Source organism: Vanellus vanellus (assembly GCF_965231255.1).
Source record: "Vanellus vanellus genome assembly, chromosome: 19".
Classification (NCBI taxonomy): domain Eukaryota; kingdom Metazoa; phylum Chordata; class Aves; order Charadriiformes; family Charadriidae; genus Vanellus; species Vanellus vanellus.
This window is the reverse complement of record NC_138924.1, coordinates 414,591-442,349: the sequence shown is the minus strand read 5'-3', so window position 1 is coordinate 442,349 and position 27,759 is coordinate 414,591. Positions and strand designations below refer to the sequence as shown.

General features: G+C 44.3%; 1 protein-coding gene across 2 annotated transcripts in view; it reads right to left on the bottom strand.

Annotated features, from left to right (window-relative positions):
• Nucleotides 1–27,146, bottom strand: part of BAZ1B (bromodomain adjacent to zinc finger domain 1B) — a 51,871-nt gene extending 24,725 nt beyond the window's left edge. Inside the window, exons 1-10 of one of the 2 annotated variants that reach the window (XM_082492850.1) lie at nt 26,897–27,146; nt 20,311–20,427; nt 18,050–18,194; nt 16,960–17,158; nt 12,430–12,551; nt 11,360–11,557; nt 7,435–9,130; nt 2,468–2,606; nt 1,830–1,960; nt 119–230 (exon numbers count right to left, since the gene is read on the bottom strand). In XM_082492850.1, the coding sequence (XP_082348976.1) occupies nt 119–230; nt 1,830–1,960; nt 2,468–2,606; nt 7,435–9,130; nt 11,360–11,557; nt 12,430–12,551; nt 16,960–17,158; nt 18,050–18,194; nt 20,311–20,427; nt 26,897–27,009 (2,972 nt within the window). In that variant the 5' untranslated portion in view covers nt 27,010–27,146. The remainder of the gene's footprint in view (nt 1–118; nt 231–1,829; nt 1,961–2,467; nt 2,607–7,434; nt 9,131–11,359; nt 11,558–12,429; nt 12,552–16,959; nt 17,159–18,049; nt 18,195–20,310; nt 20,428–26,896) is intronic. The other variant, XM_082492851.1, reaches the window with a different exon arrangement.
• Nucleotides 27,147–27,759: the final 613 nt, after the last annotated feature.

The window sequence follows — 27,759 nt, the reverse complement described above, 5'->3', positions numbered from 1 at the left end:
TCAACTGTTAAGCGCTGAAAGAGTAATAGGTATATAGTAGGGTCTATCAAAAGAAATCCTTCTAGTTTCCTTGACCTCTCTGCTTTGAGTACTTTGCAGCTATAAAAGCATGCGTTACCATAAGTTCTGTCCCTGCTTGGGCACCGTGGTCTCTGCAGGAAGGTCCGCAGCAGGCACGGATCGGGGAAGCTTGCTCATTCTGCCATCGGCGGCTGCGCTCTTCCGCTTGTCTGTGAAAGAAAAGCACAAGCTCAAGTGTATTCTCATTCATCTTCCTCCACAGCGAGCATTTTTATTTTGCAAAAACTAACCCGTCTCCAGTTAAGTGTTTACATCCAGCATCTAGGCCAGCAATACATTTGTCAGGGAAAACGAATCCAGCTTTAGTTTGCTAAAGCTCGCAGTATATGCGTTTATAGAAATACAAAAAAAGATAACAGATTTTTAAAAGATTACTGCATCAGTAATCAGATTACTGCACATACATAAAATTAAGAAAAGCATTCCTACTACTTCGAATACATAAAACTACTGTCACTTTTTGGCTATATACTGACAAAGTACTTCTAGAACTGAATGAGTTATAAACAGGATGTATTTGCATTTCTGAGCATTTTAGACAACAGTCTGACGTGAATTTAAACCTTTGCTTATTTAAGCCTTTGCTTGTTAAGTTTCAAAAGGAATGTGCCAAAATCTTGCACACTAGCTGGGTAAATACACAGGCAGCAGTTGAGACCTTAGTACAGCTGGAAGCAAGCTGGTGTACAGGAACACGGCTGGTCAGTATTTGAAAAAGTTCACATAAGAAAATACAGCCATTGAGGGCAACCGAATGATCCCACCTCCAGCTCAACAAGCCACCAAGCCGCAGGTGGCTGGAAAGTTACATGCTGGGTGAAGTATCTCACTGTAGGTTTGCCCTGTTCCATTCTTCTACAGCTGTCTACCCTGCCCATTGTCTAAGACAAAATGCCACTCTCCGATTTAACTCTATATAGCCTCTCGCATACGGTATTGCTGTGGATGGGCTCGATGTCAGCCTATGATGCTTCAAAAGCAAGAAATGATCAGGACTGAAACTGCAACAGGAGTGATTATAGCACGCTCTTCTGTACCAAGAACTATTTCCACATAGAATTGCTAAGTTTCCCTCCCCACAGATTGACTTTCGTGCATGTCCGAGTTCTGCCTGCAAGGCTCCACCACCCCAGCTCCAAGTCAGCCAGGCAAAATTACAGAAGAAGCACTAGAACTTCAGCTAGATGTTGCACCTCACCTGCACGTTCAGTACAAGGTGAACAGCAGGCTGAGAGGACATGTGCAAGGGGACTGTTTGCAAAAACGGCCTCAATCAGCAAAGCTATAGGTTTCTAGAAGACTGTCCTGCTGTTGTTTCACACGTTGTTTTAACGTGGAGTCTTGCAGCCAGTGGAGCATTCACGTTGGGATGGATACCCTCACTCTCTGCAGCACACAACTGACTCCTTGTCCACGAAGTCTGACGCACTGCAACTCAGCAGGGTCAGAGTAAAGCAGAGGGATTAGTCCACAATTGACATCAACCTCACTGCTTTTAAGAGAGAGGCGATTGTATCCCACAGTTTTTATGTGGTACATTGCAGGCAGTCTTGAGACCTGCCGCAGCAGGAGGGAGATCATCATGAGCAGACTCTCCTGCGTGCAGGCTTCTAGAGTTTAAAGGCAGCTTAAATCAGAGTATCCCCAGGAAAACACTCCGAGTAGACAGTCCCTCACATTCACAAATCCATTCTAACAGTCAGAGAGCAACAAAGGAAATACCCACAGAGAAGCAAGCATGATCGTACCTCCGGGGCTGTAGTCCTTCTTAAAATCTTCTCTTTTCTGATGGGGAAGGATGAATCTGTAGTCTATACTGTCATGTACCCAGCCTTTCTCAATGAACAAGCCAGGAACCTCATCAGAAAACAGCCAGTATCTGTAGGAAACATACATGTTAACAGGTACCCGTCTCCTCTTCTGGCTATTTACACACATCTGCCTTTATTTGCATAGAGTGGAAAAGCATCTGTGTGCTTGCCTCAATAAAAACTGGATGCATGTATATCTTTATATTAGCACAGTTGAGAAACATGGAAAGCTTTTCTAAGAATCCATTCTAAGAGTGTTCCTGTGCAACAAACATGAAAAAAAAAAAAAAGACAAAGATGGTAACTAGGTTCTTGAGCAGTAATGCAAGCACTGGAAGCTCCACTGGTTACTGGATCCTGACCTCCACAGGAAGGCCTCAAAAAGCTGGCCACCTAAACCAGAGAAGGCCATTACAGTCTACATGCACAAACAACTCACTTCTACTCTCCTCCACATTTCAATACACAGGGAGCCCTCTCAGCACCCTCTGATCAATCACTTCTTGGGGGCCGCTATCTGATAAAGCTCCTCTCAGAGGGGAGAGTTGGCAGGTGAGGATCATTTCCTTTCCTACCTGTTATGATTACGATCGGTACCAACTGGGGTCCTGCGCATCACCAGCTTCGCTTTGGCAATTCCATCTTGGAAAGTCTTCTCAGCTGCAGCTTTATGCTTCCGGATTCTTTCTTCCTCTGCTTCTTTCTCCATCCTCACTGTGGGAATTAGCACAGAGAAGTATTAGATTTCTTTTATTGTATCCAGACATCAATATTGTATTTTATTTTAATACACCATGGGGGTAAAAAAAAAAATAATAAATAATTGGTGACTTTGATTAACATTCTTTTAGCACAGCCATCCACCCTTCATCTTAATTTCCATGCACCATTATAGAAAAAACTCAAGAAATATTAAGAAGTCAAGGCATAAGAATGAACTGTGCTGGGGAAAGAAGAAAGTCTGGATAAAACCAGGAGAAATTAGTCCTCATTATTATTCCTCTTTCTAGATCAACAAAGTGGCATCCATTGCTGTGCAATCCCATATAACAAAAGGGTCAAAGATCTTTAACAACAGCACAATATACGACAAGGACTTCTGCTCTGGCCAGCTCAAGTGCTTGGAGTGGTCCAGCTGTGACACCACAGAGGTTGGCGTGGCTATCAGACACCTGCATTTCCACAGCTGCAGCTACGGGGAATGCTCTCCCCACAACCTCACCTACCAAAAAACAGATCTGGCACAACAGGCCTCTTCCAGGAACAACTGTCTCACAACAGAGACCAACTCATATCTCCCTAACACCTCATGCTTTCCCGTATACGTTATGATGTGGAAGAGCGTTAGAACAGAATCCTCAGGTTTCCCACTCATGACAGAAGTATTGGCATTTCAGTAGCTCTCAGTGTCTGTGGCTGTTAACAAAAAAAAGAGGGGAAAGAAAAATATGAAGTGGCCTAAATCCTGGCATCACAGGCTCCTCGGCGAGAGACTTACAGAACAAAACATGTCACTTCACATCTCTAGGTAAGGAGCAAGAAGAAAGGCAGCTTCTGCCAAGAGACAAAACATCAAGGTCAACAGGATTTATGCTTCTCATGACGGTTCAAGAGTCTCCCTATACTTTTGCCCACCTCTGAAGAATTCGTGTACTTTCACCAAGAACTGCCTGAACAAAAAGCAACAAAACGTCAAATTGAGTCCCACTGGCTCTTTGGAGCCTGATCTCAGTCTAACAAAAACATCACCCCTCCACATCCCCCACAAAAAGCTATGGGCAACATTTTTCTGTGTCCTGAGAAAACTTGAGGAAGAAAAATAAAAAGGATGAAGAAATGAATACTTATCTTTGCGTCACAAAGGAGGGTTTGATGGAATGAGATCATATGGAAGGGGTGAGGTGGAGTGAGGCAGGTAAAAGCGAGCATATAGGGATTATACGCTGGCTGCTGTCCCAGGGAGAAAGCTAACTTCTTGCGAGGACTTTTCCCAAGGCTACTACCTACTCTTTCTCTTGCAGCCATTTTCTGTATCGAGATAGGTTTGATAACAGTTGATTAGTTAATACCTGGTAAGTCTCTGAAGTCCTGCCAAAGTAATCAATCCTGACTGACTAGAGGAGGCATGCTGAAAAACATACTCTTGCATTTGTTACACCAACTCAATATATCAGCTTTTATACAATAATATATCAACAATATACCAAGTTACAGTAATTGCAGCACGGCAAAATTGCCCTGTTAATCTCTACCTGCCAGACACAAGCAGCCGCACAACCCGTATGTCTGTAAATATCAACTCCTCCCTAAACCTTATGACGTCTCCCTATATCAAAGTACTGAAATCACAACAGCCACTCTCACAGTACCAAAAGCCTCACGTCACCTAAACGAGTCACACAAACCACATCAGGAGACCCAATACTACAGGAAGTACTACTCTCACCTTCCACTAGAAGAAGACAGAGATGATGTGATTCCCCCAGGATTTCTCTCCTTGGCACCTTCTCAAGACTTGCTGCTCCTATAGGTGAGGAACACCTCTTGCTGCTGTCACCTCTCCATAGGAGAGGAGCACCTCTGCTATGAGGACAGGCTGAGAGAGTTGGGGCTGTTCCGCCTGAACAAGAGAAGGCTCCAGGGAGACCTTATAGCCTCTTCCGGTATCTGAAGGGGTGCCCTGGTTTGAGCCCCAAGCTACAACAAGAGGGCCTACAAGACAGCTGGAGAGGGACTTTTTACAAGGGCATGTACTGATAGGATGAGGGGTAATGGATTCAAACTGGAAGAGGGAAGATTTAGATTAGATATCAGGAAGAAATTTTTCACTCTGAGGGTGGTAAGACACTGGCGCAGGTTGCCCAGAGAAGCTGTGGCTGCCCCATCCCTGGAGGTGTTCAAGGCCAGGTTGGACGGGGCTTGGAGCAACCTGGGCTGGGGGGAGGTGTCCCTGGCCAAGGCAGGGGGGTTGGAACTAGATGATCTTTAAGGTCCCTTCCAACCTAAACCTATGATTCTGTGATGCTAGCACAAGGTACGCTTCCCTCCTCCTCCTCAGTACCCTCCACTCAAGAGCCAAGGCTCCAACCAAAACACTGCCAGCAAACTCTTCAATGCTTACAACATGGGATATCGTGGGCACTCCCGAGACAGATATTTTTTCTATCCAACTGTACGGACCAGTTGCAGCAGGTAGCATCAAGTGCCAGAATAAGGAAGAGGCAAGGGAAGAACAGAAACTTAAATTTACTCATGCCAAAACTGTTCAAATAAAATGAGAACAAAAGACGCCAAACTAAAGGGTTCCTCCCCACATCTCATTTTCAATTGTGATGGCAAGCTAGTCTCGGTACTTTCCTCTCTAGCAGGGCTCGTTAGCTGTATAAGCTTCCAGCTCTTCATTCTCTTCCAACAGACTGCATGGGAACTATTGCTTCATGGAGCGATAAGGCAAGAACAATTAGTAAGTGCTGCAGTAACATGGAAATGGAAGTGACTTGACTTTTACTATCAAGAAAATACAGATATTAATCATGTTATCTCAACAGGAAGTTCTGTATTGACTTCTTTTGAAGTCAATACAGAACGAAAAGACATTTATGCTTTCTTACACTGGGTTCTTTTTTGAGCCGAGACCAGTTAGGTAGCACTGGCCACAGTCTTGATAGGTTTAACTGCAAGGAGGTTACTGCTCTCAGTGTTATAGATGTTACCAGAGTGGTGAAAAAGAAACCTCTGACTGTGAGATATATGTCTATAGATATGTGAAAGAGCAGTTGCTGACAAAACACCTATCGTGCAGTGGTTCATATATATGAATACTGAACCACTGCACAATAGGTGTTTTGTCAGCAACTACTCTTTTACTTCCCCCAGAGATACTAACATTATTAAAAGCAAATGCAACTGAAGTGGTGTGAAAGCCAGTACGCTGAAAAAGCCCACAGAAAGCCTACGTGATGGTAGAAGCACACTGGTGCAGTTCTCATTGTGGTCATACAGAACTATTTTTCACATACTGAAACCACACCAGCCCCAAGTCTGAAGCCCTGAACAAATTAGCTCCGAGCTGCTAACCCTGCAGCCCTAACTACCGCACCATCAACATTAGCCAAGATCTTTGGTACTTTGAGGGTACCTTTATGCCTGGTAGCAACTACTTAACAGGTAAAAGCAACACTGGATGCCTGAAATGTTGGAGTTTGTTATGTGGAAAGGAAGCAATTCAAACCTTAATGAAAGGCTTAATCCTTCCTTCCCTGCCAGAGTGCTACGTTTTCCTTGTGGAGTTCAAAATAATGAATTAAACTTCCTTAGCACGCAAGCCAAATGATTCTTATCTCCACCAATAGAATATTGCTTTTCTTCATATATAACTATTACAAACTATCAAGTGAGAACAACAAGAAGCATCCCGAGGAGTAGCGTTCAAACTGTATTTAAATTTGCAGTAAAATCTTATCACAAACTTGAACTTGCTGTCCAACAACTGGAACACAAGAACTGGGGCCAAGAGGCCATTCAGCTACGGCACCTTAGATACTGAGTATTTTGTTTTTTCTGGAGCAGCAGGACAGCACTCCAGATCTTCAGCAGTTCGTTGATACTTCTAAGACTCACAGTTCTTAACAGAAGATCTGGAAGGTCTATTTACTGTCAATGTGAGGCACGGTTGTATCCAGTCTACTTCCTCAGAAGAAAGGGTATTCCATGTTATTTACCTATTCTGGGTCTTCTAGAACAGATGTTCCCAGATTCCAACTAAGGCACATAAGCCAGGCTCCCTGCCAGATGCCTGTCCCTCAACTATTTCAGAAGGGAAGTAACAACCTAGATGAGCTATGCCATCCACTTCCATCTGCCCAGTACCCACACTTCCAACCAAAAAGAATCCTTGAAGTGCAATTCCAAAGTATTTTGCTCTTCATATTCCATACTCCTCAGCAAAAAGCACTACTTACACAGAAGCATACACCACACAGAAGTGTGGTATTGCAACTCATGATTTATAGAGGTTTGAGTGGCCAGTTTATATTTATACAGCTCCATAACTAATTCTTTAAAGTGAGAAACTGTAAACTGAAATTTACTGTCTAAGTCCTTATCTGGGAGATGAGCTGCTAGCATCAACCTGACAACGTGCGCGACAGCAAGGCCAGCAGCAGCTGTAGGAAATACCTTTTAGGCAGGAAATATCTCCTCTGTACCTAAGAGTCAGAAGATGTTTGGAGATAGACAAATATTTTTTTGTTTTGTTTTCTGCCCCCAAAACAGATTTGCTGTTCTCCAACCTTTCTAGGCCTGACAGAATTAGAAGAGTACTGTACAAAAGACACCCACAGATGAAAAACTAGAGGCAGTTATTGTTTTTTCTTAACATTCCAGATTTTGAGCTGCCATAGGAAACATAGGGGATTTACTCACCGGAGAAGCTGCTAAAACCAGCTAATGCTTTTGAAAATAGGCTGCCAATTTTGCCATTAAATTATTCCTCTCTACTCCACAACACAGAAACGCTCTACTCTCCTGGTATTTTTCTTACCTCTCATTTGTATTTCTTGTTGTTCCCTCTCTTTTTTGGCTTGGATGGCAAGAAGGCGCCTGCTCTTCACAGCACTGATCATATCATCAGCTTCTATTTCTACCCGGTGCTCTATTTTCATAATCTCGTTTTTTTTCTTTTCATTTCTTCCCATCATATTCTCATCTTTCCCGTTCTCTTTGTTCTTGGCCACCATTTCTTTTCGCTTCTTTTTTTCTGCCCTCTTCTTGTCATTTTCTTCCTTCAGGATAGCTAGGCGCTCCTTCCACAGCTCAGCTGACGTCTGCTGCTTGGCCTCCACATGATCCTGCACCGAGTACGTCATTAGAATCCGGTGGCACAGTGCTCCAAGTATCCGCAGTTTCTCTTCAGGAGTCAACTCAAAGAACTCCGATGTCTCCAGTTTCTCCAAAAACTCATCCTGTACTTCATTATCCTCAAAAGCTGCCGAATCCTTGCTTTCATCTACATTATCCGAGACCTCACTTTCCTCTTGCACGTCTGACTTGCGTAGGCATAGGCGAACCAACTCGGAAGCAGAATGCAAAGTAAGTGGTATTTCAGAAAGCTTCATTCCCAGCTCAGCATAATCTTCAGCAATTTCGTCCTGCAGCAAGGTCTGCAAGAGAATGACCAGTACTCGGTTCAAATAAAGGAAGCCTCCCTTTTCTGCGCAAAGTGCTTCCATCAGAGAAACTGCCGTAATGGGATATTGACCATCTGGCATCAATAACCCTGAGTAACAGCTCAGGAACTCCACCACCATGGCGACGTCCCCAAAGAGCGTATTAGGAAGTCCTTCTGGAGTATCAACCAGTTTAAAAGTAGGCAAGGTCTTCCCTTTGAGATCTTGGTCCTCATATCTTTTCTGTTTTTCCAGTTTTTCCTTCATCTCCTTCTCCTTCCGCTCCTTTGCTCTCTCCTTCAGTTTCTCTTTCAGCTTCTCCCTTTTCTTCTTCATGTACTCCTTTCGCTGCTCCTCCGTCATGGTGGCCCATTTCTTCCTGTGCTCTAGAAGCTCATAGCGTTTCTGTACTAACCCCCGCAAATCCTCGGGGAGACGGGCACGATCCTCATTTGAGAGTAACCTAGCTGTTTTGGAGATGATGCAGGAAAGAGCACTTTTTTTGTCTTCCCGGTCTTTGTTTTCTTTGTAATAGGCAATGAGGTGGAGTGCTGCAGGAGGCAGATGTTTCTGGGGTTTGCTGGAAGACCTAGGGGTGCCTCCGGAATTCCTGGGAGCCCTAGACACCTTAGTGGTACCTTTAGCCATGTCCAGTAGTGTCATTTGTTTCATTTTCATCTTAGGGGTCTTCAAGCCTTTCCCAGGAGACTTTGATTTCCCTGATGACTTCTGTCCGTTCAGAACCCTTTTACCTCTTTGCTTTTTGTCCAAGGATTTGTTGCTGCCCTTCCCCAGTTGGCTCCTCTTTGGAATGTGGAAGTTAGAACCAAGTTTAGCAGGTGACACAATTTTCATCACCTCTTCCAGCTCCTCTTTAGGACATTTTGAATTCTTAGAGTTTTTCACCTTCAGTGGAGAGTCAATAATAGATTTCTCCAAATGCACATGGCACCACAGAGTAGGGCTCAGTGGATGGCCCAGGGATGATCCATCAGCTTTGGATTTCTTAGAAGGCTTTCTGTCAGGTGATCGAGAGCTCTTCCTCTTGGTTGAGGGGTTGAGAGTCATATACTAAAAATAAAGAATGATATTATAAAGGTAAATAAAGGTTATCTAGATCCTTTTCTGTCAATTATTTTTGCCTATTTTTAATGTATTTTTCCAATTAACAAGGAGTACTCAATATGTTATGGGTAACAGGCTTCTGCAATAGCTTTCAATACTCTGCATCGGAGTCACTACGTTGGTCATTAGCTCATTCCAGAAAGTTCACATTTAACTTCATAAACTGAAACACTACAAAGAATTTTAAAAGTTTCCTACTACATTACATAAACCCACTTTGTTTCTTCTCAAAAGGCTGTGGGGAAGGGGTTTGCCTGGAAAATGCTGACATTAATTTCAAAAACTATTCCTCTGCTCAGAGATTTCTTAGTGAGTCATGTAGGGTTCAGTCCTGCACCCCGCCTAGCTCACCACCCAGCGGAAAACTGGAGGCGCACAGACGTGATGGGTGACAGGAGTTCAGAGACTGCCTTCTGAACTGCCTGAAAACGTCTGGAATGAAGGTGAGACAGGATTGAATTCTGAAGTAATGTGATTGAGTAGCTGACTGTTTTTAAGCCACCGAAATAGCCTACCTGACAGCATACTTTTAGCACAGAACAGTTTAACCCAGAGCCCAAAAGAGATGGCTTTCAGGACTGTGTCAGCATCTCAAATTCAGTTTCAGGATGCAACCAGAATACTAATATATTTCAAGTAGTGAAAAATAAAATACAAGGATCTAACCTTTAGATTACAGCTAGAATTACCAGAAAACAGGGGCGGAAAACTTGAGATTCCTTGGCAATAAAAAATTCCACAGTGGTAAGCACAGGTGCACGCATCTAAGAAGCATTTATTTAAGAACAGACATACACGTATGTGATCAGGTTAAGACTGCCACCAGAATATTCAGATTTCCTGACTCACAGATACTCATTCTTGAAGGCTTTAGTTTAAGAGCCCTCATTAGCCCATTAGAGAATTTTTTACTGAAGATTGCACAATCACCAAATCCAGCGTCTGCATAACTTCATTCTACAAAAATTCTGTGTTGAAATCTTTGCTGAAGAGGATTACCTAAGCCGAAAGCATCCAGCATTGATATGAATCATGGTAACTACAAATTCACAAATATTAGATCTACAACTTACACTGTATATCCAACTGTCACTTATACAAAGTTATTTTGTCAGAATACTAATTCTGGACTAATAATTTCTCCAGCCACCTCTCAAAATTTAAAAACTTGACATAAATTCAATCTCTATGTCAAGTTGGCAACACGCTATGGAAAGTGCCACCCCTAAACATAAAGCTAAAGACTTCTGTAAGTCAAACCGAAGATGTTAGTTGCATATTTTTTCTCAGTGCACTGAATAAAAGAATCTGTACACCACCAGCAAATACTTTTAATTCTGTTAAGGCAGTGACCCCAAATACTACAGCAAGGGTAAACACAGCTCAAATATGCAGAATTTATTTTTTTCCTTGAAGCAAATTTACGAGCATCCATAGAAGCTTGCTAGAAAAGGGTGTTCTCCTCCTGACAAGGAAAAAGGGATATAGAAAATATTTCCCTTCTAGTTTCAGAACACCACTTGACAAAGACCGAGTCCACGAAAAAATGAGTTTAATAAATGAACAAAACAGTGCGTTCTACAGCCAAAGATGGCTTTTAAAACAGCAGATTTCATTATATGGCATTTACTCAGTTAACAGTATATTTGGCTGGTCATTACAAAGGGCTGGGGAAAAAAAAAAACAAACATCCCTGCTACTTAGGAGTATTCAGTACAAAATTTGTGGTGTCTGCCATCATTCAACCCAGCACCATACAAGAACATGAAATCAAACCATCCAGCTCTTGCACTGTAACCATGAAAAAGGCCCAATAACTGACATTACCAGATAAGGACTATAGCTCTTCCACTTGTCTTACACCAGGAAATCACATCTTAACTTGTCTACAAGTAATGCAAACTATTGGAAAAAAAAATAAATAAATCAAGAAAAGGCAGTTAGACCTCAAATTTTCAAAGCAGACCACTGTTTCAGACATTCGAGCTGTGGCATCTCACAAAAGGTCAGTCTTCAAAAGAGTGGGCCTTCCTGCTCTGCATCTCTCTAAGCTGATGTAAGCTTGGGAGCACCAAAACCACCAAAACCCAGCTGGCACACTGAAGTCTCTTTCAAGACCGGTTAAGGGTCAGGAATGGCTGAGAAAGCAAAGGAGGCACTTTTAGGAATTCTTACCTTATGTGGGTCAAGCAAGAAGTCACTAAATTTACTAGGGAGAGAGTATTTCTTCACTAACTCATCCTCCACTACCCATGGGGCGTTCTCACATGTGCCGGCCCGTAGGGCGTTATGACGGATGAAGTACCTCAGGATCTCCTTGTTGGGAGGACGCTCTGTACGGACTAAGCTATCTGCTGGTACGTTGCTGATGATCTTGGAGATAAAAAACAGACAGACTGTTAACATTTAACTTCTAATCACATTATAAATACATACCATATGGCTAAAAGGAGCAAGGACCATCGTACTGCTTCATGTCCACAAACTCTTTGCTGTTTCGAAGCGGTCTTGCAAAGACTCAAAACAAACCAAACAGAACTTGCAGAACTGAGATACACAATACAGACTGGTAAGAAGATTCAGTTACCCAAAAAGTAAAAAGCGTTAGTTTATGTTGCATATTTCTTGCCAAAGCCCCCTGCTTTCTCTCTGACTTTCCTCCAGCTTGTGCTTGCTACTAACTTAAAAGCTTTTACATATTAATGTTTATTTTGTTTTGATTTTTTTTTCCCTGAGACCAGAGGAGTAACTCTGCAAGTGGTACTCATTACATTGAGGTCAGCACTGCCTCTCTTATCAAATTAGCAACAGATGACAAAAAGCATGCAGCAGTGCTGCGGCTACACAGAGCTTCCTGAAGCGCAGCTACCTACGACTCTTCAGAGAAGCTCACTTAGAACAAGAGCAGCAACTGCCACTCATGATTTCACTAGTCCACCACTGACCGAGTTTCATTAACTGCCCGAGATTAGCCCGTTAACAGCTACCACTCTAAAGCTACTGTAGCACTGTGACTCAGTGTGTGGTCCCAGTGAACTGTCAGGTGTCCCCATGCACAAAACCCAGTTATATATAGAAACAGCCAGGCTAGTCAGAGTCACAGACAACTACAACCATCCTGCTTCCAATACCACCACTCCGGCAGAAAGTACTACATCGTGCTGTACAGACATACCCATAGCGATTATTTAATTGAACTTGCATATTTCATGTTATAAGAGAAAGGATTCAAGTAGACAACTCACCTTATCTTCATTTTTCAGCTTGACATCATATTTATGTGGCAGGAATTTAGGTGGAACCCACTTCCTTTCTTCCTTCTTCAAAGAAGTGGGAAGCTTCCGAGGAGACCTACGTGCCCGATCATCTGATAAAGCAAGGTAAGACATTAAGCATCTTAGTATTAGAGTCAAAAAAAAAAAAAAAAAAAAAAAAAAGGTTAAAGACCACACCATTGCTGGACTGGGCACCCACCCTCTACACAATGCTTGGTTAAATGGGAACATCAGGAAAAAAATCCCAAATCGGGTTTTAGAAATATCCTGAAGACGCTGGCTGGGAACAGAGTCCCTAAACAGTTCTGAAGTATGAGGCAACACCTATGTTCAAGGAGTATCAAGGACCACTTGCAGTATTTAAAACCACCTCCCTACAGACAGTAAGCTGCAACTACCTAAGCAAAGGGACAGATTATCTATAAAATTCATGACGGGGAGACAGATTTCATAACCTAACCAGTAACCTGCTTAGGGAGCTCCTGCCAAGAGCCCTAGCTGTCTCTGCCATGCCCCATTTGAAAAAATTCTACTGCAGGAATTAATGACTCTAAATTAAAGTAACTTTCAAAATCATTTCACTTTGGTGAACATTAAGCATTTTACAATTATGAGCCCTATGTGTACAGGCTAGTTTAGGGGGAGATTTTAAACATACTTATACAACCAGTATTTTTATTTTCAAGAGAGATGTAACTGAAAGAGCCCAAAGGCATCACATCTTCTTGCCAGCTGGTGTTGAGTCTTTTATTTCTATATTCAGGTTGTAAATGTTAATGATTTCAGACAAAACCCGAGCTTACTGAAGAAAGTGATCCCCAAATGTTTTTATGTTTGTAGCCATGACTCAAAGAAAACACTAAAGCAAGCGAGATAGATGAGAGTAATTATCTACTAAGTATACACAGAATACAAGTAGATGCTAGACCTAAGTCAGACTTTATATATATATAAAAATATATATATATATATATATAATTGCCACATTTTAAGCCCTATAGCATTTAAGCTTCAGCAGCATTATAGCTTACATGGTATAAAACCAAGTTCTGCCCACCCCCATGTTCCAAAAATCAGTCACCTTGGTTAGGGAACAGATTACAGATGCTACGGGCTCACTGCACCGTATACATAAATGTGCAGCTACTTCCCACAGTAGTGCTACAGTTCAGATAATGCCATGTAGAATGCTCACAGCATCACTCATTAGAAAATTTTTTCTTAAAAAAAAAAACCCAAACAACAAAACAAAAAAAAACCTCATCAAACTAAAATTCCTAACCTTGATAGCATGTGTGAAAGGAGACTAACCCTCTCTTAAGTCAAGACGATACATTGCTTTTGCCTTCTTTGGTTCCACATTCATATTAAAAAAAATCTTGGTAAGTTCACAAATACTGAATTATGTTTTTCTGCTCAAAAGCACAATGGCAGTCGCATACAAGACATTTCAAGCTCTGTAAAAGACCTGCTTTCAGAGACCTGCCTCAATATCTTTTAAGTGGCTGAACGTTATCTTTGCTGGATGCCTGTACCACGCATAGCAATTTTATACTTAAGAAATGTGTTGCTTAGTTCTGGCTCTGACTTTGAAGGACGCTGTTACACCGCTGTCCCTGCAGCAGGCCTGTGAGTGACCTCTCCTTTTGTGATTTACTTTCTAGATTCTAGAAATAGGGATGACTACATTGAATTCCATCAAACAGCACCTGGATGCTTGGGGGTGGGGAAGAAGAAATCACTATACATTCCTTCCTATAGTTATTTTACAAAACGCATACTTCATTTGCAGCTGCGTTGTACTGTAATAAAACTTACATTCACTACATTACTGGAACCTCATAAAGCATCCATATGTTGTTGTCTCCTCCTATTCACCACTTACATTGGATTTTCCGAAGCAGTCATAGAATCATAGAATGGTTTAGGTTGGAAGGGACCTTGAAGATCAAGTCCCAACCCCCCTGCCATGGGCAGGGACACCTCCCACCAGCCCAGGTTGCCCAAGGCCACCTCCAGCCTGGCCTTGAACACCTCCAGGAATGGGGCCTCAACAACCTCTCTGGGCAACCTGGTCCAGTGCCTCACCACCCCCAAAGTGAAAAATTTCTTCCTAATGTTTAATCTGAACCTGCCCTCTTCCAGTTTAAAGCCATTCCCCCTCATCCTATCACTACAGTGTTAGTTCCAAGTACAGCTCAAGGTGTAGAACCTGCCTTCAGTAGTTCACCATCCATTTTCAGGAAAAACTAGCCTTTCCTCTCACTTCTGCAGATTTTCCAGAGTTCACTCCCTAAGTAACTAAAAATACAAGCCACTTCCGGCTGCACATATGATGCAATAAAGCTGGCATAAAGCCTTATTTTTAGCTTCTGAAGCACAGTAGACTCCTAACCAGATACTGAAGCCCTCTTTCTCTGCCCCTTTTTCCCCTCCAACAAAATTACAGTTTGACATAAGTATTAGTAAAAATGCTAAGGTTAACTCTGCCCCCTTGTGTGCGCAGAGAAAGATACAGCTCTGACGTCACACACTGTTATGCAGAGCCCGTTATTGCTTCTAAATGCTCACTCTTGCGTAGTGACCCCAACCCATGTTACCAGTGGTCAAGTAAGCAAATTATTACAAAGAAAAAGTCAAATTAAGTGTGGCTAGGCACCTCCAGATACTGCACACAGCCCCCCGCAGGTGCAGTCCAGGGTCTGAACCCACTAAATGAAAGCAAGTCTTTATTACTTCTGTAGTACACTGTATAAATGTAACAAATGTTCTACAGTTATTTTAACGAACTCCAGAATATAGATGTAGGAATGAGTTTACTATGAATCTATGTTCTATTACAACCCAGAATATAAATGCATTAGTAATAAAATATCCTTTTAACAAATGAGTAGGTACAAGGATGTACATGGAGATGTACAAGTTAAAAGAATGCGCACTTACTGCTTTTACTGATTGCATTATAACTCTGCTGGCATCTTTGATTTGAAAATGCCGAGGTTCCTCTTTTACAGAAAAGGTAGCACAGTACCAGTTTATAGAGGCGACTAAACACGGTCCAGATCATCAGCTAAGTCAGAGACTGGAAGAGGCGCAGGAACCCCCATTCCTGCAGTATTCCTCCAACCACAGAGCACGATATGGGCAGTACCAGTATGAGCACAGCTGAACACAGCTGGTTAGGAAGCTGCATACCAATGACCAAAACATTATGGTAGACTTCAGTAAACACCCAAGCCCAAAAAACCTGCTGTAGATTTGGTCATTGAGCATTTTTAAAGTAAAAGGTACTTCCCATGCCTTTTGTGAGTTAGTTCGAGAGAACTACTGCTCAAAAAAACCCAAAAGCGCACGCACTAGCTCCTCTCCAAGCACTACTGCTGTTTCAACAGATGAGTGTAAGGCCATATTGTTTCTGCAACTTTTTTTTTTTTTTCTTTCCTGGTTATACAGAGCACTGCAATGAAATCAGAACAGCTCATAACTTTTTCTAGTACCAATCAGAAACAGCTGACAATCATTAAGTTTAGGACTAGAGCTTGGTAGAACTCGTTTTCCACTCCTGACATTGCTACTAGCTTGCTGTGCTGTTTTCGGAGTTTCCTCTTCTCTGTATTAGAGGAGGCTATACACACCTTCCCCAGATGCTGGAGGGGCTATTTACAAATGCAGTTTATTGCTTTTATGTGCCTTTAAAATTAAGCTAGCCAGATTAAAGCAATACTGTGGGGTTGGGGTTTTTTTGTTTGTTTGTTTTAAAATATTTTTTGAAATCTCTTTTAAAGAATCTTATCATTCCATCTTTACATCTTTAAGAAGTTCCACAGGACATGAAACTAAAATAATAGCTTCTGAGAGTCAAGAAAAATCTTGGACATCCACTGTTTAGTTCTGCAGCACAGAGGAACAGATATGAAAGAGGGGAACAACGTTTCAAAGAACATTTTATTTTGAACCCTTAGAAAAAAATTAATATGCATTTTTCTGCATGAATTTTGTCTCAGCATTTGAAAACTAGAAAGGTGATAAACGAAAATAAAAAAACCCACCCTTTTATTTTTTATGTCAACTGGGGACATGAAAGAGAATTAGAGCTTGTCTCTGAGTGCAGAACAACAGGCTTTAGAACTAGAGGCGTTTGTTCTGAGGATGAACATCACAGAACTTTATGATTCTGCATGAACCTTTGCTGTCCCCCCCCCTTTTTTAAAAAAAATACACTTGTTATACTTTTGAAGCTTATATGTTTCATGCATAGCTTTTGGTACTACACCTTACAATGACAGCACATTTTCAGCTTTAAACCAAGCAAGAACAGTTGAAAGCCAGCAGCAGAGATGCCACCAAAGCTGCACCACTAACAATGACGATGTCAGGATTTCCGTTCCCTAACACCGTTTAAACATCACATCCACCATTCACAGCCCAGGCCAAACACATTCAAAAATTCAAATACACACTTGCAGGTGTTACCTACTGGCATGCTTTCTTACTACTTACTCATACTTTCCCTCCTGTTGTCATCCTCCTTCAGGATAGCTTCCTTCTGGTTGTCCTGGGCTGCCTGGCTGGAATTCTCCTTGTCACTGGATGGGGAATCACAGGCTCCATCAGATTTCTTTTCCGAGGCCTCTTCATCAACTTTCTCCAGGGGATGTATTTTCACAACTTTCACAGGCAACATTTTCTGCTTACCAACCTGCACGGAAACATTGATGAAAACCGAACCTGAGCAAGACAGGTGAACTAGTGAGCTTTAACACTACGAGGAAGGAAAAAAATCAGCTAAGGCGACCTACAAACCCTAATTTGGCAAAACACTCAATTGACATCTTCCCCGAGAGAAGCTCATAATCCCTCTCATGAAACAATTACTTTTACTACTCCTACCTGGAAGTTCTGTACAAATTGCTAAGAAAGAGACTTGCCAAGCCACAAGTTTTTCCAGTGTTTAACAACACTGCTTTCTCAGCCTAAGGAAAGAGTGCGTACGCAAGGTGCAAGCGTGCTCTCAGCAGCCCCAGTTAAAAAAAATGTGTCCTAAATAGATTACAAACAGAGAACGTTTTAGAACCTGCCCTTATTTTTAACAAGTTGGAGTTTTCCCCATCATTCCCAGTTTTGGAGGGAATTTTCTCATCATTAGAGCATCGTTAGAGATGTGTGAGCAGTTGACTTCAAGACACATTAATTTAGGACTACTAGTCCTTCTGGGAACACGTTAGGTAAAAAGATTACGGCACATGATAATTATTAACTGCTTTTAATTAAAATATGTGGGTTTACATATATTTAAATATATACACAGACCGTTTCATTTTTAAGCAGCATAACAGATATATATCTCTATTTCCCCATACACACGTATAGATTAGTCATTTTGGTCTTGCCATCAGTATGGGTCATCCACATGCTTATGGAACCGTTTTGCATTCAAAAGCAGGTGCTGTCACTGGGATTCTATAGAAAACAAATTCTCATCATCTTTCTGATAATGTAAGTGGCTAACATACTCTTCCCATCTCCTGCCTTTAGATATCCAAAATTAGCTCTGTGCAAAAGCATGGGTTAAAATGGAAAACAACCTCACCTCAAAATCACACTCTTCTCCCACTGCAAATTTGGTCATAATCTCCAGCCAAGCTGCATCCACCAACTTTTCCAAAGATACAGTGTTGTGGTGGACTATTTCCAGTACCAGTTTCTCATACCAGATGGGGAACTCCTCCTTCAAGCTGAGCAAGCACATAAGAAGTTTTCATTATTCAGGGAATAAAAGCCAAAATGCAAAGTAGCCTCCCATTTCACAATTCGGGGAACATGAACAGCCAGGACGATGTTTGAGGCAGATGCCACATTAGCATGCAAACATCCAAGGGCTTTTTCCTGCCCTCCTCCCAGCACCGCCCCAGAGCGTTAATTGGCATGACAATACAAATTGTACTTGTCCTTCCCAGAAGGAACACCATGAAGCATTCTGGAAGAGCAGCATTGATGGTGAACCCTTTCTTGCTGGTTATTACTGCCTCTGTTAGATGTCATACACACACCAAGACCACATAATTATTCTGGGCCTTGTTACTTTAAAATTTTTTGCTCCCAACAATTACACGATGCTGATGAACATTTCCTTCTTCCCCAACAGACTGCTAACACAATAAAGATAGAGGCAGGCTTATACAATCAAATTGTCTTTCCAGAGAAAAATATTTTGTGTGTTTCACCATGTCACAATCTTCAAACTTTGTCATCCAAAGAAGAGAAAGGTCTGTTACAAATGTATTTGACTGACTTCCTTTCTAAAAGTTTAGGTCAGTTAGCTGATAGGAATACTAAGAAATATATTGCGTAAAGCTTCCTGGCTAAAAAGTAAAGAAAAAACACTCCATTTTTCCAAAACCCTTCTAGCTTCCCAGACTCAGGAATCCATTGCTCACAATCCTCAGCTATATTTGCTGCTCTACAACTGCCATGAACAAATTTATCCATTTAGCAAACTGCCTAAATGAACTTTTTAAATTCAGACTAGCGTCAGGTATTAAAGAAGCCAGCAAACTGCCTGGGAAGCTTTTAATCCTGTTTCAAAGAAACAAGACCAAAATCTCATTTCACAGAGTCATTTTTTTCCCACATTTAGAAAGACTATAGCCAAATCTGTTACTGAGAAATCTTCCATTTCTATTTCATTTACATTTCTTAATGTTTTCAGAAGTGGCCAACCAACCCAACATTGTCAACCAAGAGTAAGTGGCACTAGACCGGTGTTTTTTGACTCAGGATTCCAAGTTTATGGAGCTGCCTCTGCAGCCTCCTCTCAAACAAGAACACCAGGGAGGAAAGAGCGAAGGCAGCAGCTTCAACCCTCAAAGAAAGCAGGACTATCAGCAAATCGGTTTCTTATTTGTTGCCTTTAAGGATGTGATTAACCTCAAATGATGGGGCATTTCTCCTTAGGCTAAGGCTATTAACTCTTTCGCCAATGAATCAGAAACGTAGATTCTTCATGAAAGAGAAGCAGCAGAAAATTTCACCTCTGATATAGTACTGGTGATAATCTCCCCAGTTTAAATCCAGGAAAAATAAAAAAATAAAAAAAATCACAGAAGTCCAAGGCATCAGTTCACAGAACACAGACACATGCCATTTGTTTGGCATAATTTCTACAATTCGGTAATCACAAAGTAAATTATAGATGTTGGCTGAGCCAAGGACTTGCACCTTTACAGAAAATTCATTTCTACGGCAAAGGCCACGCTGGATCTCACCCAAGGATTCAGGGCCTGGGCTGTATGCTAGAGGGGGAGGTCAGGGACATGGAGGAACACTGCTGGTCTGAACACAGTCATGATTCCTGCTGATCTCCCTTTGTTCTTTATTGTTTCAAGTAGAGCAGATCGCTGAGATCTCACTCCAAAAGAATTTTATTTAGTACAACTGATTCCAATGCAGATCTGGAAAAAATAATTACAGTTGTGGACCTGGCAGACCTGAAACACTTCAACAGCCTCTTTTTACTGTATTTTTACTTTAGCTCCTTCAAGATTTATTCCCCCCCCCCTCCCCAAAACATTTCCATTACTCAAGGGGCTTTAAAATATGCCAAGTACCATATGCTGAACTGTTTTGGTTCAAATAATACCAAGATACAGCACTAAATAAGTATATTACTCAACTGCATTAGTGATGGCACCAAATTTGGGCTTAATTTGCTTTCAACTCCAGAATCCCCACATCTCCTTACAGCCGGTAAAAAGTTCCTTACCTCACCTCAGTCACATATCATTCCCAAGTCCACTTTTCTGCCCCAATGCCTACCGATAGACCCACACCAACCTCTTCACCGGTACTTACAGCTCGGCAACTTCCTGCTCCTCCTCCCAAGCCTCCTTGTGCGTCAGCTGGCTGCTTCCTGTGCTTTTGCACGTCCATATTCGCTCGCTGTATCTCTCTAAACGCGCTTCGTACTCTCTGTAGAAGTGGCAGCTCAGGAAAACAGGATTTGTGCAGTGGAGAGCATAATCACAGTAACACAAGACAATCAAATTCAATTAAACCCTTACTGCCGGAATGCATAAAGGCTGAGGATTGCTACAGTACAGTTTGACCCAACGCCTATCACGGAGATGCTGCATTAAATCAGAGAGGTTTTTCAGATCAGGATGCACTGGAGCTTTCTGCAGCTAAAATGCCTCTCCTGTTCAGCACTGGCATACAGAAGGTGCCACACCACCATCGCTTCAGCTGAACTCCATGAGGGGAAATCATATGGCTGAACATTTTGTGGCACGGCTAAGTTACTTTTCAGCTTTTCCGGTCTCATTCATTGGAAAACACCACAAACAATATCACAGGCACACACAGGAGACATGGCATGGCCTATCGCTAAGTAACCGTTGTGGAACTACTACTACAGGTTGGCGTTACAAACTCTAGATGCAAATTACCAGTTTACCCAGTACCTCCAATCTTTTGAGGAAAAAAAAAAAACCAACCAAACAAACCAAAAGCTTTGAAACTGGAATCACCAGAAAGGCCACCTTTCATTTGGTTTCCAATAAGAACAGCCTCCTGCGTTAACACATTACGATCTTTCTCACACACTACGTCACCCGCTTCCCATCTCACAGCCAGCCTCAAGGCTGAGTTATTCAGGCCGTCAGGATTACTGGGTGCACGGGCAAGGCGCCGCGGCGCACGCAGCATTATGAATTACAGCATCAGCTACTCTGTTGTAAGCATCTGTGCCTATGCTTTACCCATCCCACCTGAGCGGTAATTAACTGTCAGTGAAAACAGATATAAGCTACTTCACACTTTCTACGGATAGAACATGTACAGGCACAATTATCGGAAAAGCCAGCACAGTAAATCCATACCAATTTACCCCGTGGCAGCCTGCTTAAGTTGCCATATGCTTACCGATGGTAATTTAAGTGGAGGAATTGAGAGGCAAGAAAAGCATCTTTCCTTTCTGCACCAGCGTGCTCTCCAGCAGAAAAGCAAGCACAGAGTACAAAGCATGCTTGTAACAACTACAGCAGCTCAGCCCGCCGCAGCACAAGTGCTAATTATGAGAGTCTCTGTGGGAAACAGATTGCTCCATGCTCCTGCGAAGGCAGAGTCACCAGCCACAGCAAATCGCTCATCGTATCCTGCATATGCTTTGTCTTTCAAGAAAATTTTAGTGCAACTAACCTATTTTTTATTATTATTATGGTGTCGTTTGTTTGTTGGGGTTTTTTTGTGGCTTTTTTGTTTGTTTGTTTGTTTGTTTTAAGATTCCTATTACAAAGCCAAATTACAACTCCAACAAAGCTGATTTTCTTGGACATTTCTTCACAGTCCTGAGGTAAAGCACAACAAGGTGCAGAAGCTGCACTGTGGACATTGATATACAAGTATCTTACAGCCACAGCAACTGGTGCTACACAAGAATATAAGCCAGGATCAGAGCCACCTCCAGAGGCTGCCCCTGCTGACAGTATTCCCTCTGCCCGGAGCAGGTCTCAAAAACAAGCCAAAATCCCGCAGTTGCTCAGCCTGCCCTGCTTGGGGAGCCTCCTGCTCTTCAGCAGACAAACAGCGATCTCACAAGTCAATCCCCAAATAAGTTTTGAGCCCTCTGACCAATTCTTACCCCTCCCTGAGGTTTCAAAGATGCTCAAGCTTCCACAGAAACAAGAGGTGCTACAGGGTAAGGGCAGGAAGCACCATCGCTGCAGTGGGGCAGTGGCAAGGAGTAACCACAGCTTACACAGGAACTCATCTGTACAGCACCACCGACCAGACCAGAAGTGTGATGCCGACATATTTAGTAGCGATACTAAGCTAAGGGAGTAAAGGAAAAAAAAATAAAATAAAAAGAAAAGAAAAAAGAAATAAGAAACCAGGAATCCTCCTTGTATTTACAGCAATTAACCACTCTAATAATGACTGAACTGCAACCTCCCTATGCCTTTCCCACAAAAAGAAGAGTTAAAAGCAAAGCCAATCATTGCAGGAGAACGTACAAGCAAGAGCCATCTTCAGCTTCATTCAGCAGCTCCACCTTCACTCTTCCCTAGCCTTTCCTTCTGCGTGTCTACAGCCACCACCTAGATATAAAGGATTTACAGCTGCCATAACATGAGTGCTAAAGGAAAGACACACTTCTCAAGGGTTCAACACATTGCCTTAATAAACCTTCAGTAGTCTAAATAAATATCTGAGATGGTCTACTTCCCTCCTACATTTATCAACTTACTTGTCTCTAGCCCTGTGAGGAGATTCCTTCCAGCAAGGAGAGCTGAGCTGATAAATGCTGATCTCCACTTGAAAAATAACTGAAAGATATGTTTTTTCCTAAGACCATTTCCCATATTGACAGGAAGATCCACAAGAAATTTCCCTACAAATTTTCCCCTCCTTGTACATGCCTATGAGCACGAGCTTAATCCCACCATATCAGGACCCATATTTTTCAGATCAACACTGAATTTAAAAGGGGCAGGTATAGCGATTTTCCTGTCCAGCTCAGCTCTGCCTTTCAAATGCAATTTAATTCCACCTACAGCTGGTCAGCTCATCTAACACTGACCCCTGGCCACATTCCTTAACCAGCACTAGAGACTCGTGCCCACCCTGCCTTTGTGCTCTGCCACAAGCTGCCAAGCCAGGTCCTGCTTTGAAATCCTGGGGCCAGCACAAAGCCAAAACGCACAGTGTTTTTGCAAAGTTTACTATAACTCAAACTTTCCACTACACATAACGCTATTTGTCCCTTCCGCGCAGACTGGAAACAAACCCAACAAATTTCACACTGTTCATCAGGTCTGATTCAGGACTACAAGTGAGGGCTTACTGGTATGCCACAACCAACCCATCTCTCTACACAGTTGAAGCTGCCATTACCACAAATTCCCAAGACAACAACAAATAAAAAGCCCTGGACACCAGCTACTCGTGAACATTCCCAAAAAAGCCATGAATAACACACATGTTAAACTAAACAGATGACTACCCACTGTGTACAGTTAATACATCACATCTGTTTGCATCACATTGAAGAACACTTAATGTTGAAAGGCAGAAAACAGTTACATTTTAAAAAGGGACTCTTTTAAAGAAAAATGTTTAAGAGTAAACAAGCTAACCACTGCACAAGATGACTATTAAGCAGATACAGAGTTTACTTCTTCCTGGGTTATTGGCGCTCTCCTAGAAATGAGTATCAACTCCAAAAGAGCTTTAGAGCATCTTAATTGTTCCCACTTGCACTAGCTAAGAAGGCAAACTTACCAAGAAGGTCAGTAGATTTATAAGACACTACTCCCTGGGTGCTGGCAAAGTTTTCCTAGAACGGCAGTGTGTGACGCAACCATGCTTTGGTGTTGCCATCTTTCAGCCAAAGTTTAACTGGCTGGTATCCATCACACATGAAGATATGAACGACAGCCTTTAACTTGCATGCCAAACACAGCCCGATTCATCACATTCTCTGTGCTACTTACTGTACAAAAACACTAACCAAAGACAGACAGCAAGCTTTTATCTGGAGAGGAAAGCAACACAACTTCCCAAAACTGTACACTGATGGCTGAAGGAAAGCTTTGACTGGATGAGTCCCTTCTCACCTGTCCAGGTTGGTTAGCATTCTGAACCGAGCTGAACTTTTGGGCTGGCAGCGTGGCTTTCCAAACGGCAGCCGGTATAGCAGAACACACACTGCAGCAGTCCTATGCCCTAATGCAAGAGATGACCTGCTCACCAGGGAACAAATCTGGTGTTTGGTAGACACCAAATGCCCAGTACATACGCCACAGACCAGGGGTACAAGTGACATAAACCTGACATGAAGCGTTCGCCTGACGCTTCACATATCTCAGAGCAGATCTGGCAGAGCCTACTTCTGACTGCTCAGCCATCCACCCATCCCCACACAATTAGCAAGGTTCACCCCAAGTCAGACACCAAAAGCCCAAGGCTTCGCCAGGACGCAATGAGCTCTACACAGTATGGTTTCTCTTAAAAGGTGATTTGGCAGTCAAAGGAAGCCACATTTTGTGTGGCTACAAAAAAATATCAGATCCAAATCAACACCTGAGCTCTGATGGCCAGCCTAGCCATCTGCCCACTGCTCCTAGACACTTCCTTAACATATGCCCACGGGGCAGACGTCTCTCCTCATATACAATACCACAATCTCCATTTTTTGTTCAAACTCATCTACAGCTGCAAATCCTAACAACAAACAAACAAACCAACCAACCAAAAAGAGTCTTAAGAACTTTTTATATCTTTCAAATACCTCATTCATTGCTGTGCAGAATAAGAACCTGTACACCCTTCAGGATAAAAGCTGATCAATAGTTTTTTCAAGGTGGAAAAAGAAAAGTTCAGGAGACCATATTCTGCCAGGCCTCAGCATAAACGACATCGAGCGCTGCTCTGGGCGAAGACTCAGACACCTCTTGACACGCCCCCTCTGCAGCAGTTCCCATCCATTCCCCTGCGCTATCTAGGACAAACAGAAGTGACCAAAAAAAACCCTTCCAAGCCTTCCTTAGGTAACATCTCCCTTCAACTTACTGACTCATTTGCAATTTTCTGTTCCACTTTTTGCCTAGCTTATATTATACAGTCAACAAAGCAAGACAGAAACCCAACATTACTTAGTTTCTCTTTTTAGCTTCATGACGTCTATCTACCGAGATGAACTTTCTGGAACATGCTACGCTGTCCGCCTCCCACGGCGCCCCATGCAGCTCCTTCTCCAAGAGGAGAGCATCCCTCTAGAACCTCAGTGGTTTCCTCTTTTCTTCTGATCCTGCAGCTAAGGCCATCCCCTCTGAGGATGAGAAACGGTCGCTTTTTTTTCTTAATGTTAATACCATCCAAGTGTCTGCAGAAACATGTCCTCCATCTACTCGCTACCGTGGGTCTGTGAGACCCACAACAGCCATACCAACAGACCGGAGCTCTCAGAAGCTGCCCTGTAACACATCTGTGCTGTTCCTACAAGGTAGATGAACCTTAAAGCCACATCTTCTTTTACAAAACTAATAATTAGGCTTAAACTCTTTCTTTTTGATCACTGATTGCTCCTCATAGGAAAAGAGAGAGAACAGGTCTCTGCCCGGTCAGACACATGACTGAGCTACTTTCAGTTTGCATACACCGCAATAGCAAGTTTTTGAGTCACAGACTGAATGCTTTAATTTAAAATACTGTTAAAAAGCAAGTATCTAAGACTCTACCCTATCTCATTTTATTGAGCTGAATGCACTAGCAATGCCTATCTGCACTCAGATATGCATTTCCTCTTCAAAAGCTACCTAATCCTTCCTAGGGGCTTTCACTGGCTGTTCTTCATACTGAAGTAACAAGACACACTCCAATACAGGGGTCTGTATAAGTTCTGGAGTTCCTTTGTCTTCCACAACGCCAAGATCTCCGAGGTACGTTCCTATATCCACGCATTTCCGTCTCGCTTCCAGTCCTTCCTTCAGTCCTCAATTCCTCAGATTTTGATCCCTGTACCACAAACAACAAACCGGCCTCCTGAACTAGCAGTTTGCAGGTTACAGCGCAGAACTCCTGCCCCTCCAGCCCCACACGGGCCCCGAACGGCAGCTCTGCCTCGGTGGCCGCACATCGCCCCTGACAGTTATCTGCCTTGCCCACCTCCCCTTCCCACCGCTCACGGACTGTCACTCTCTTGTGGAATCATACGAAAATAAAGCATTTTTCATGCAAAAGCAGCCCAGAAGATACTTACAGCCAGACTGAAAACCTGGCTTCTCCACAGGCGAGCTGCTTCTGTCACTGTTTTATCCTCCTCCCTGTGGGAGTCTCTAGTTTAAACGCCACCCCTCACCCAGGGGACACACGCCATAAATTGGTACTGCCACCCCCCACCCCCCTCGAGAGCTGCTCCTGCGCTAATTGCATTAATCAACCCCTATCTACCGGCATTGGCTGAGCACGCAGCCAGCTCCCGCTTCCCGGCAGCCTTTACCCCTTCGCTCCTTCCCACGGCCCGGCCGCCTCAGAGCGCCCCAGCCCCGCGGAGCCGCTGTCCCCGCTGTCCCGGCCTCGCCTCCTGTCCGCCGGGAGCCGCCTTCCGAACCGGGGCAGAAACTTCTCAGGGAACAGCCGCCCCCCAACGCCGGGGCCGGGCTCCCCCTCACAGGCCGGGTCGTCGTCCCCCCCCCGCTTCCCGCCAGGAACCGGCCCCGAAGGAGCCCCAGCGGCCCCGCTGCCGCTTTGTTCTGTCCCGCCGCCCACCCGCTCGGGCCGGAGCGGCCGCGGAGGCCGGTTCCGTGCCCAGCAGCGGCGGACCCGCTCGGCCCGGGGGCGGCCGCCGCGGCGAGTGACAGCAGCGGCGCTGCCGGTGCTCCCTCCCCACCACCCCGCCACCCTGTCCCCGTCCCCCCGCGGCGCCGGGCCGAGCGGATACTCGCGGGTGCGGAAGGCCTCCTGCGTGTGGGGGATGACGAACCGCTCCCCCGGCTCCCCCGGCGGCAGCGGCTTGGCCAGCGGGAAGGGCTTGCGGCCCAGCAGCGGCGCCATGGCGGGACGAGACGGGGGCCCGGCCGGAGCCGGCGGATCCGCGCGACCACCCCGGCGGCAGCGGGACCCGGGCGGGAGGATTGAAAAATGGCGGGAGATTCCCCTCCCCCTCCCGGGCGGGCGGCGGGCCCAGCCGCGCCGCGCGCACCCCGACCTGCCGCCCGCCCCGCAGGGCCCGCCCACGCCGCCGCGGCCTCGGGAGTCTACTGGCTGGCCGCCGGCGCTGCTGGCTTTCGATTGGCGGCCCCGCCCGCCAATCGCGTCGCCTCGCCCCGCCTGCCGGCGCAGCAAGCTGGCTTGCACAGCGCGCGAGGTGAGAGGTCGCGTTATGTAAGTGGTAGAGAGCGCGACTCCATTTTGTCTCCCCGTTATCCGCCCGCCCCCCGCCCCGCGGCGGCCAATCGGGGCTCGCCCCCGCCCCCCCGCCCATCCGGGTACCGCGGCGGGGCCGCGCGCAAGGCTTTGTCCTCCGCCGTCGGCTCGTGCCGCCCACCGGCTCTTAAAGGGTCAGGGGCGCGCGGGGCATTGTGGGATTGTGGTGGGCTGGTGGCTCTGTTGTGGCCGTCGCCCCTCAGGGAGCACGCAAATTGGAGCTGGGGGGGGCCCGGCGCTGGCCCCGGCCCTACCACAGCGTGCTCTCCCAGCCCTGCTCCGCCGCTCCGCGGGACGGCGAAAGCGGTGGCTCCGGCGGGCCCGGCCCGGCCCTGGGGTGGGCGACGGGGGAGGCCGCGGCCGATGCTGGTGGGCCGG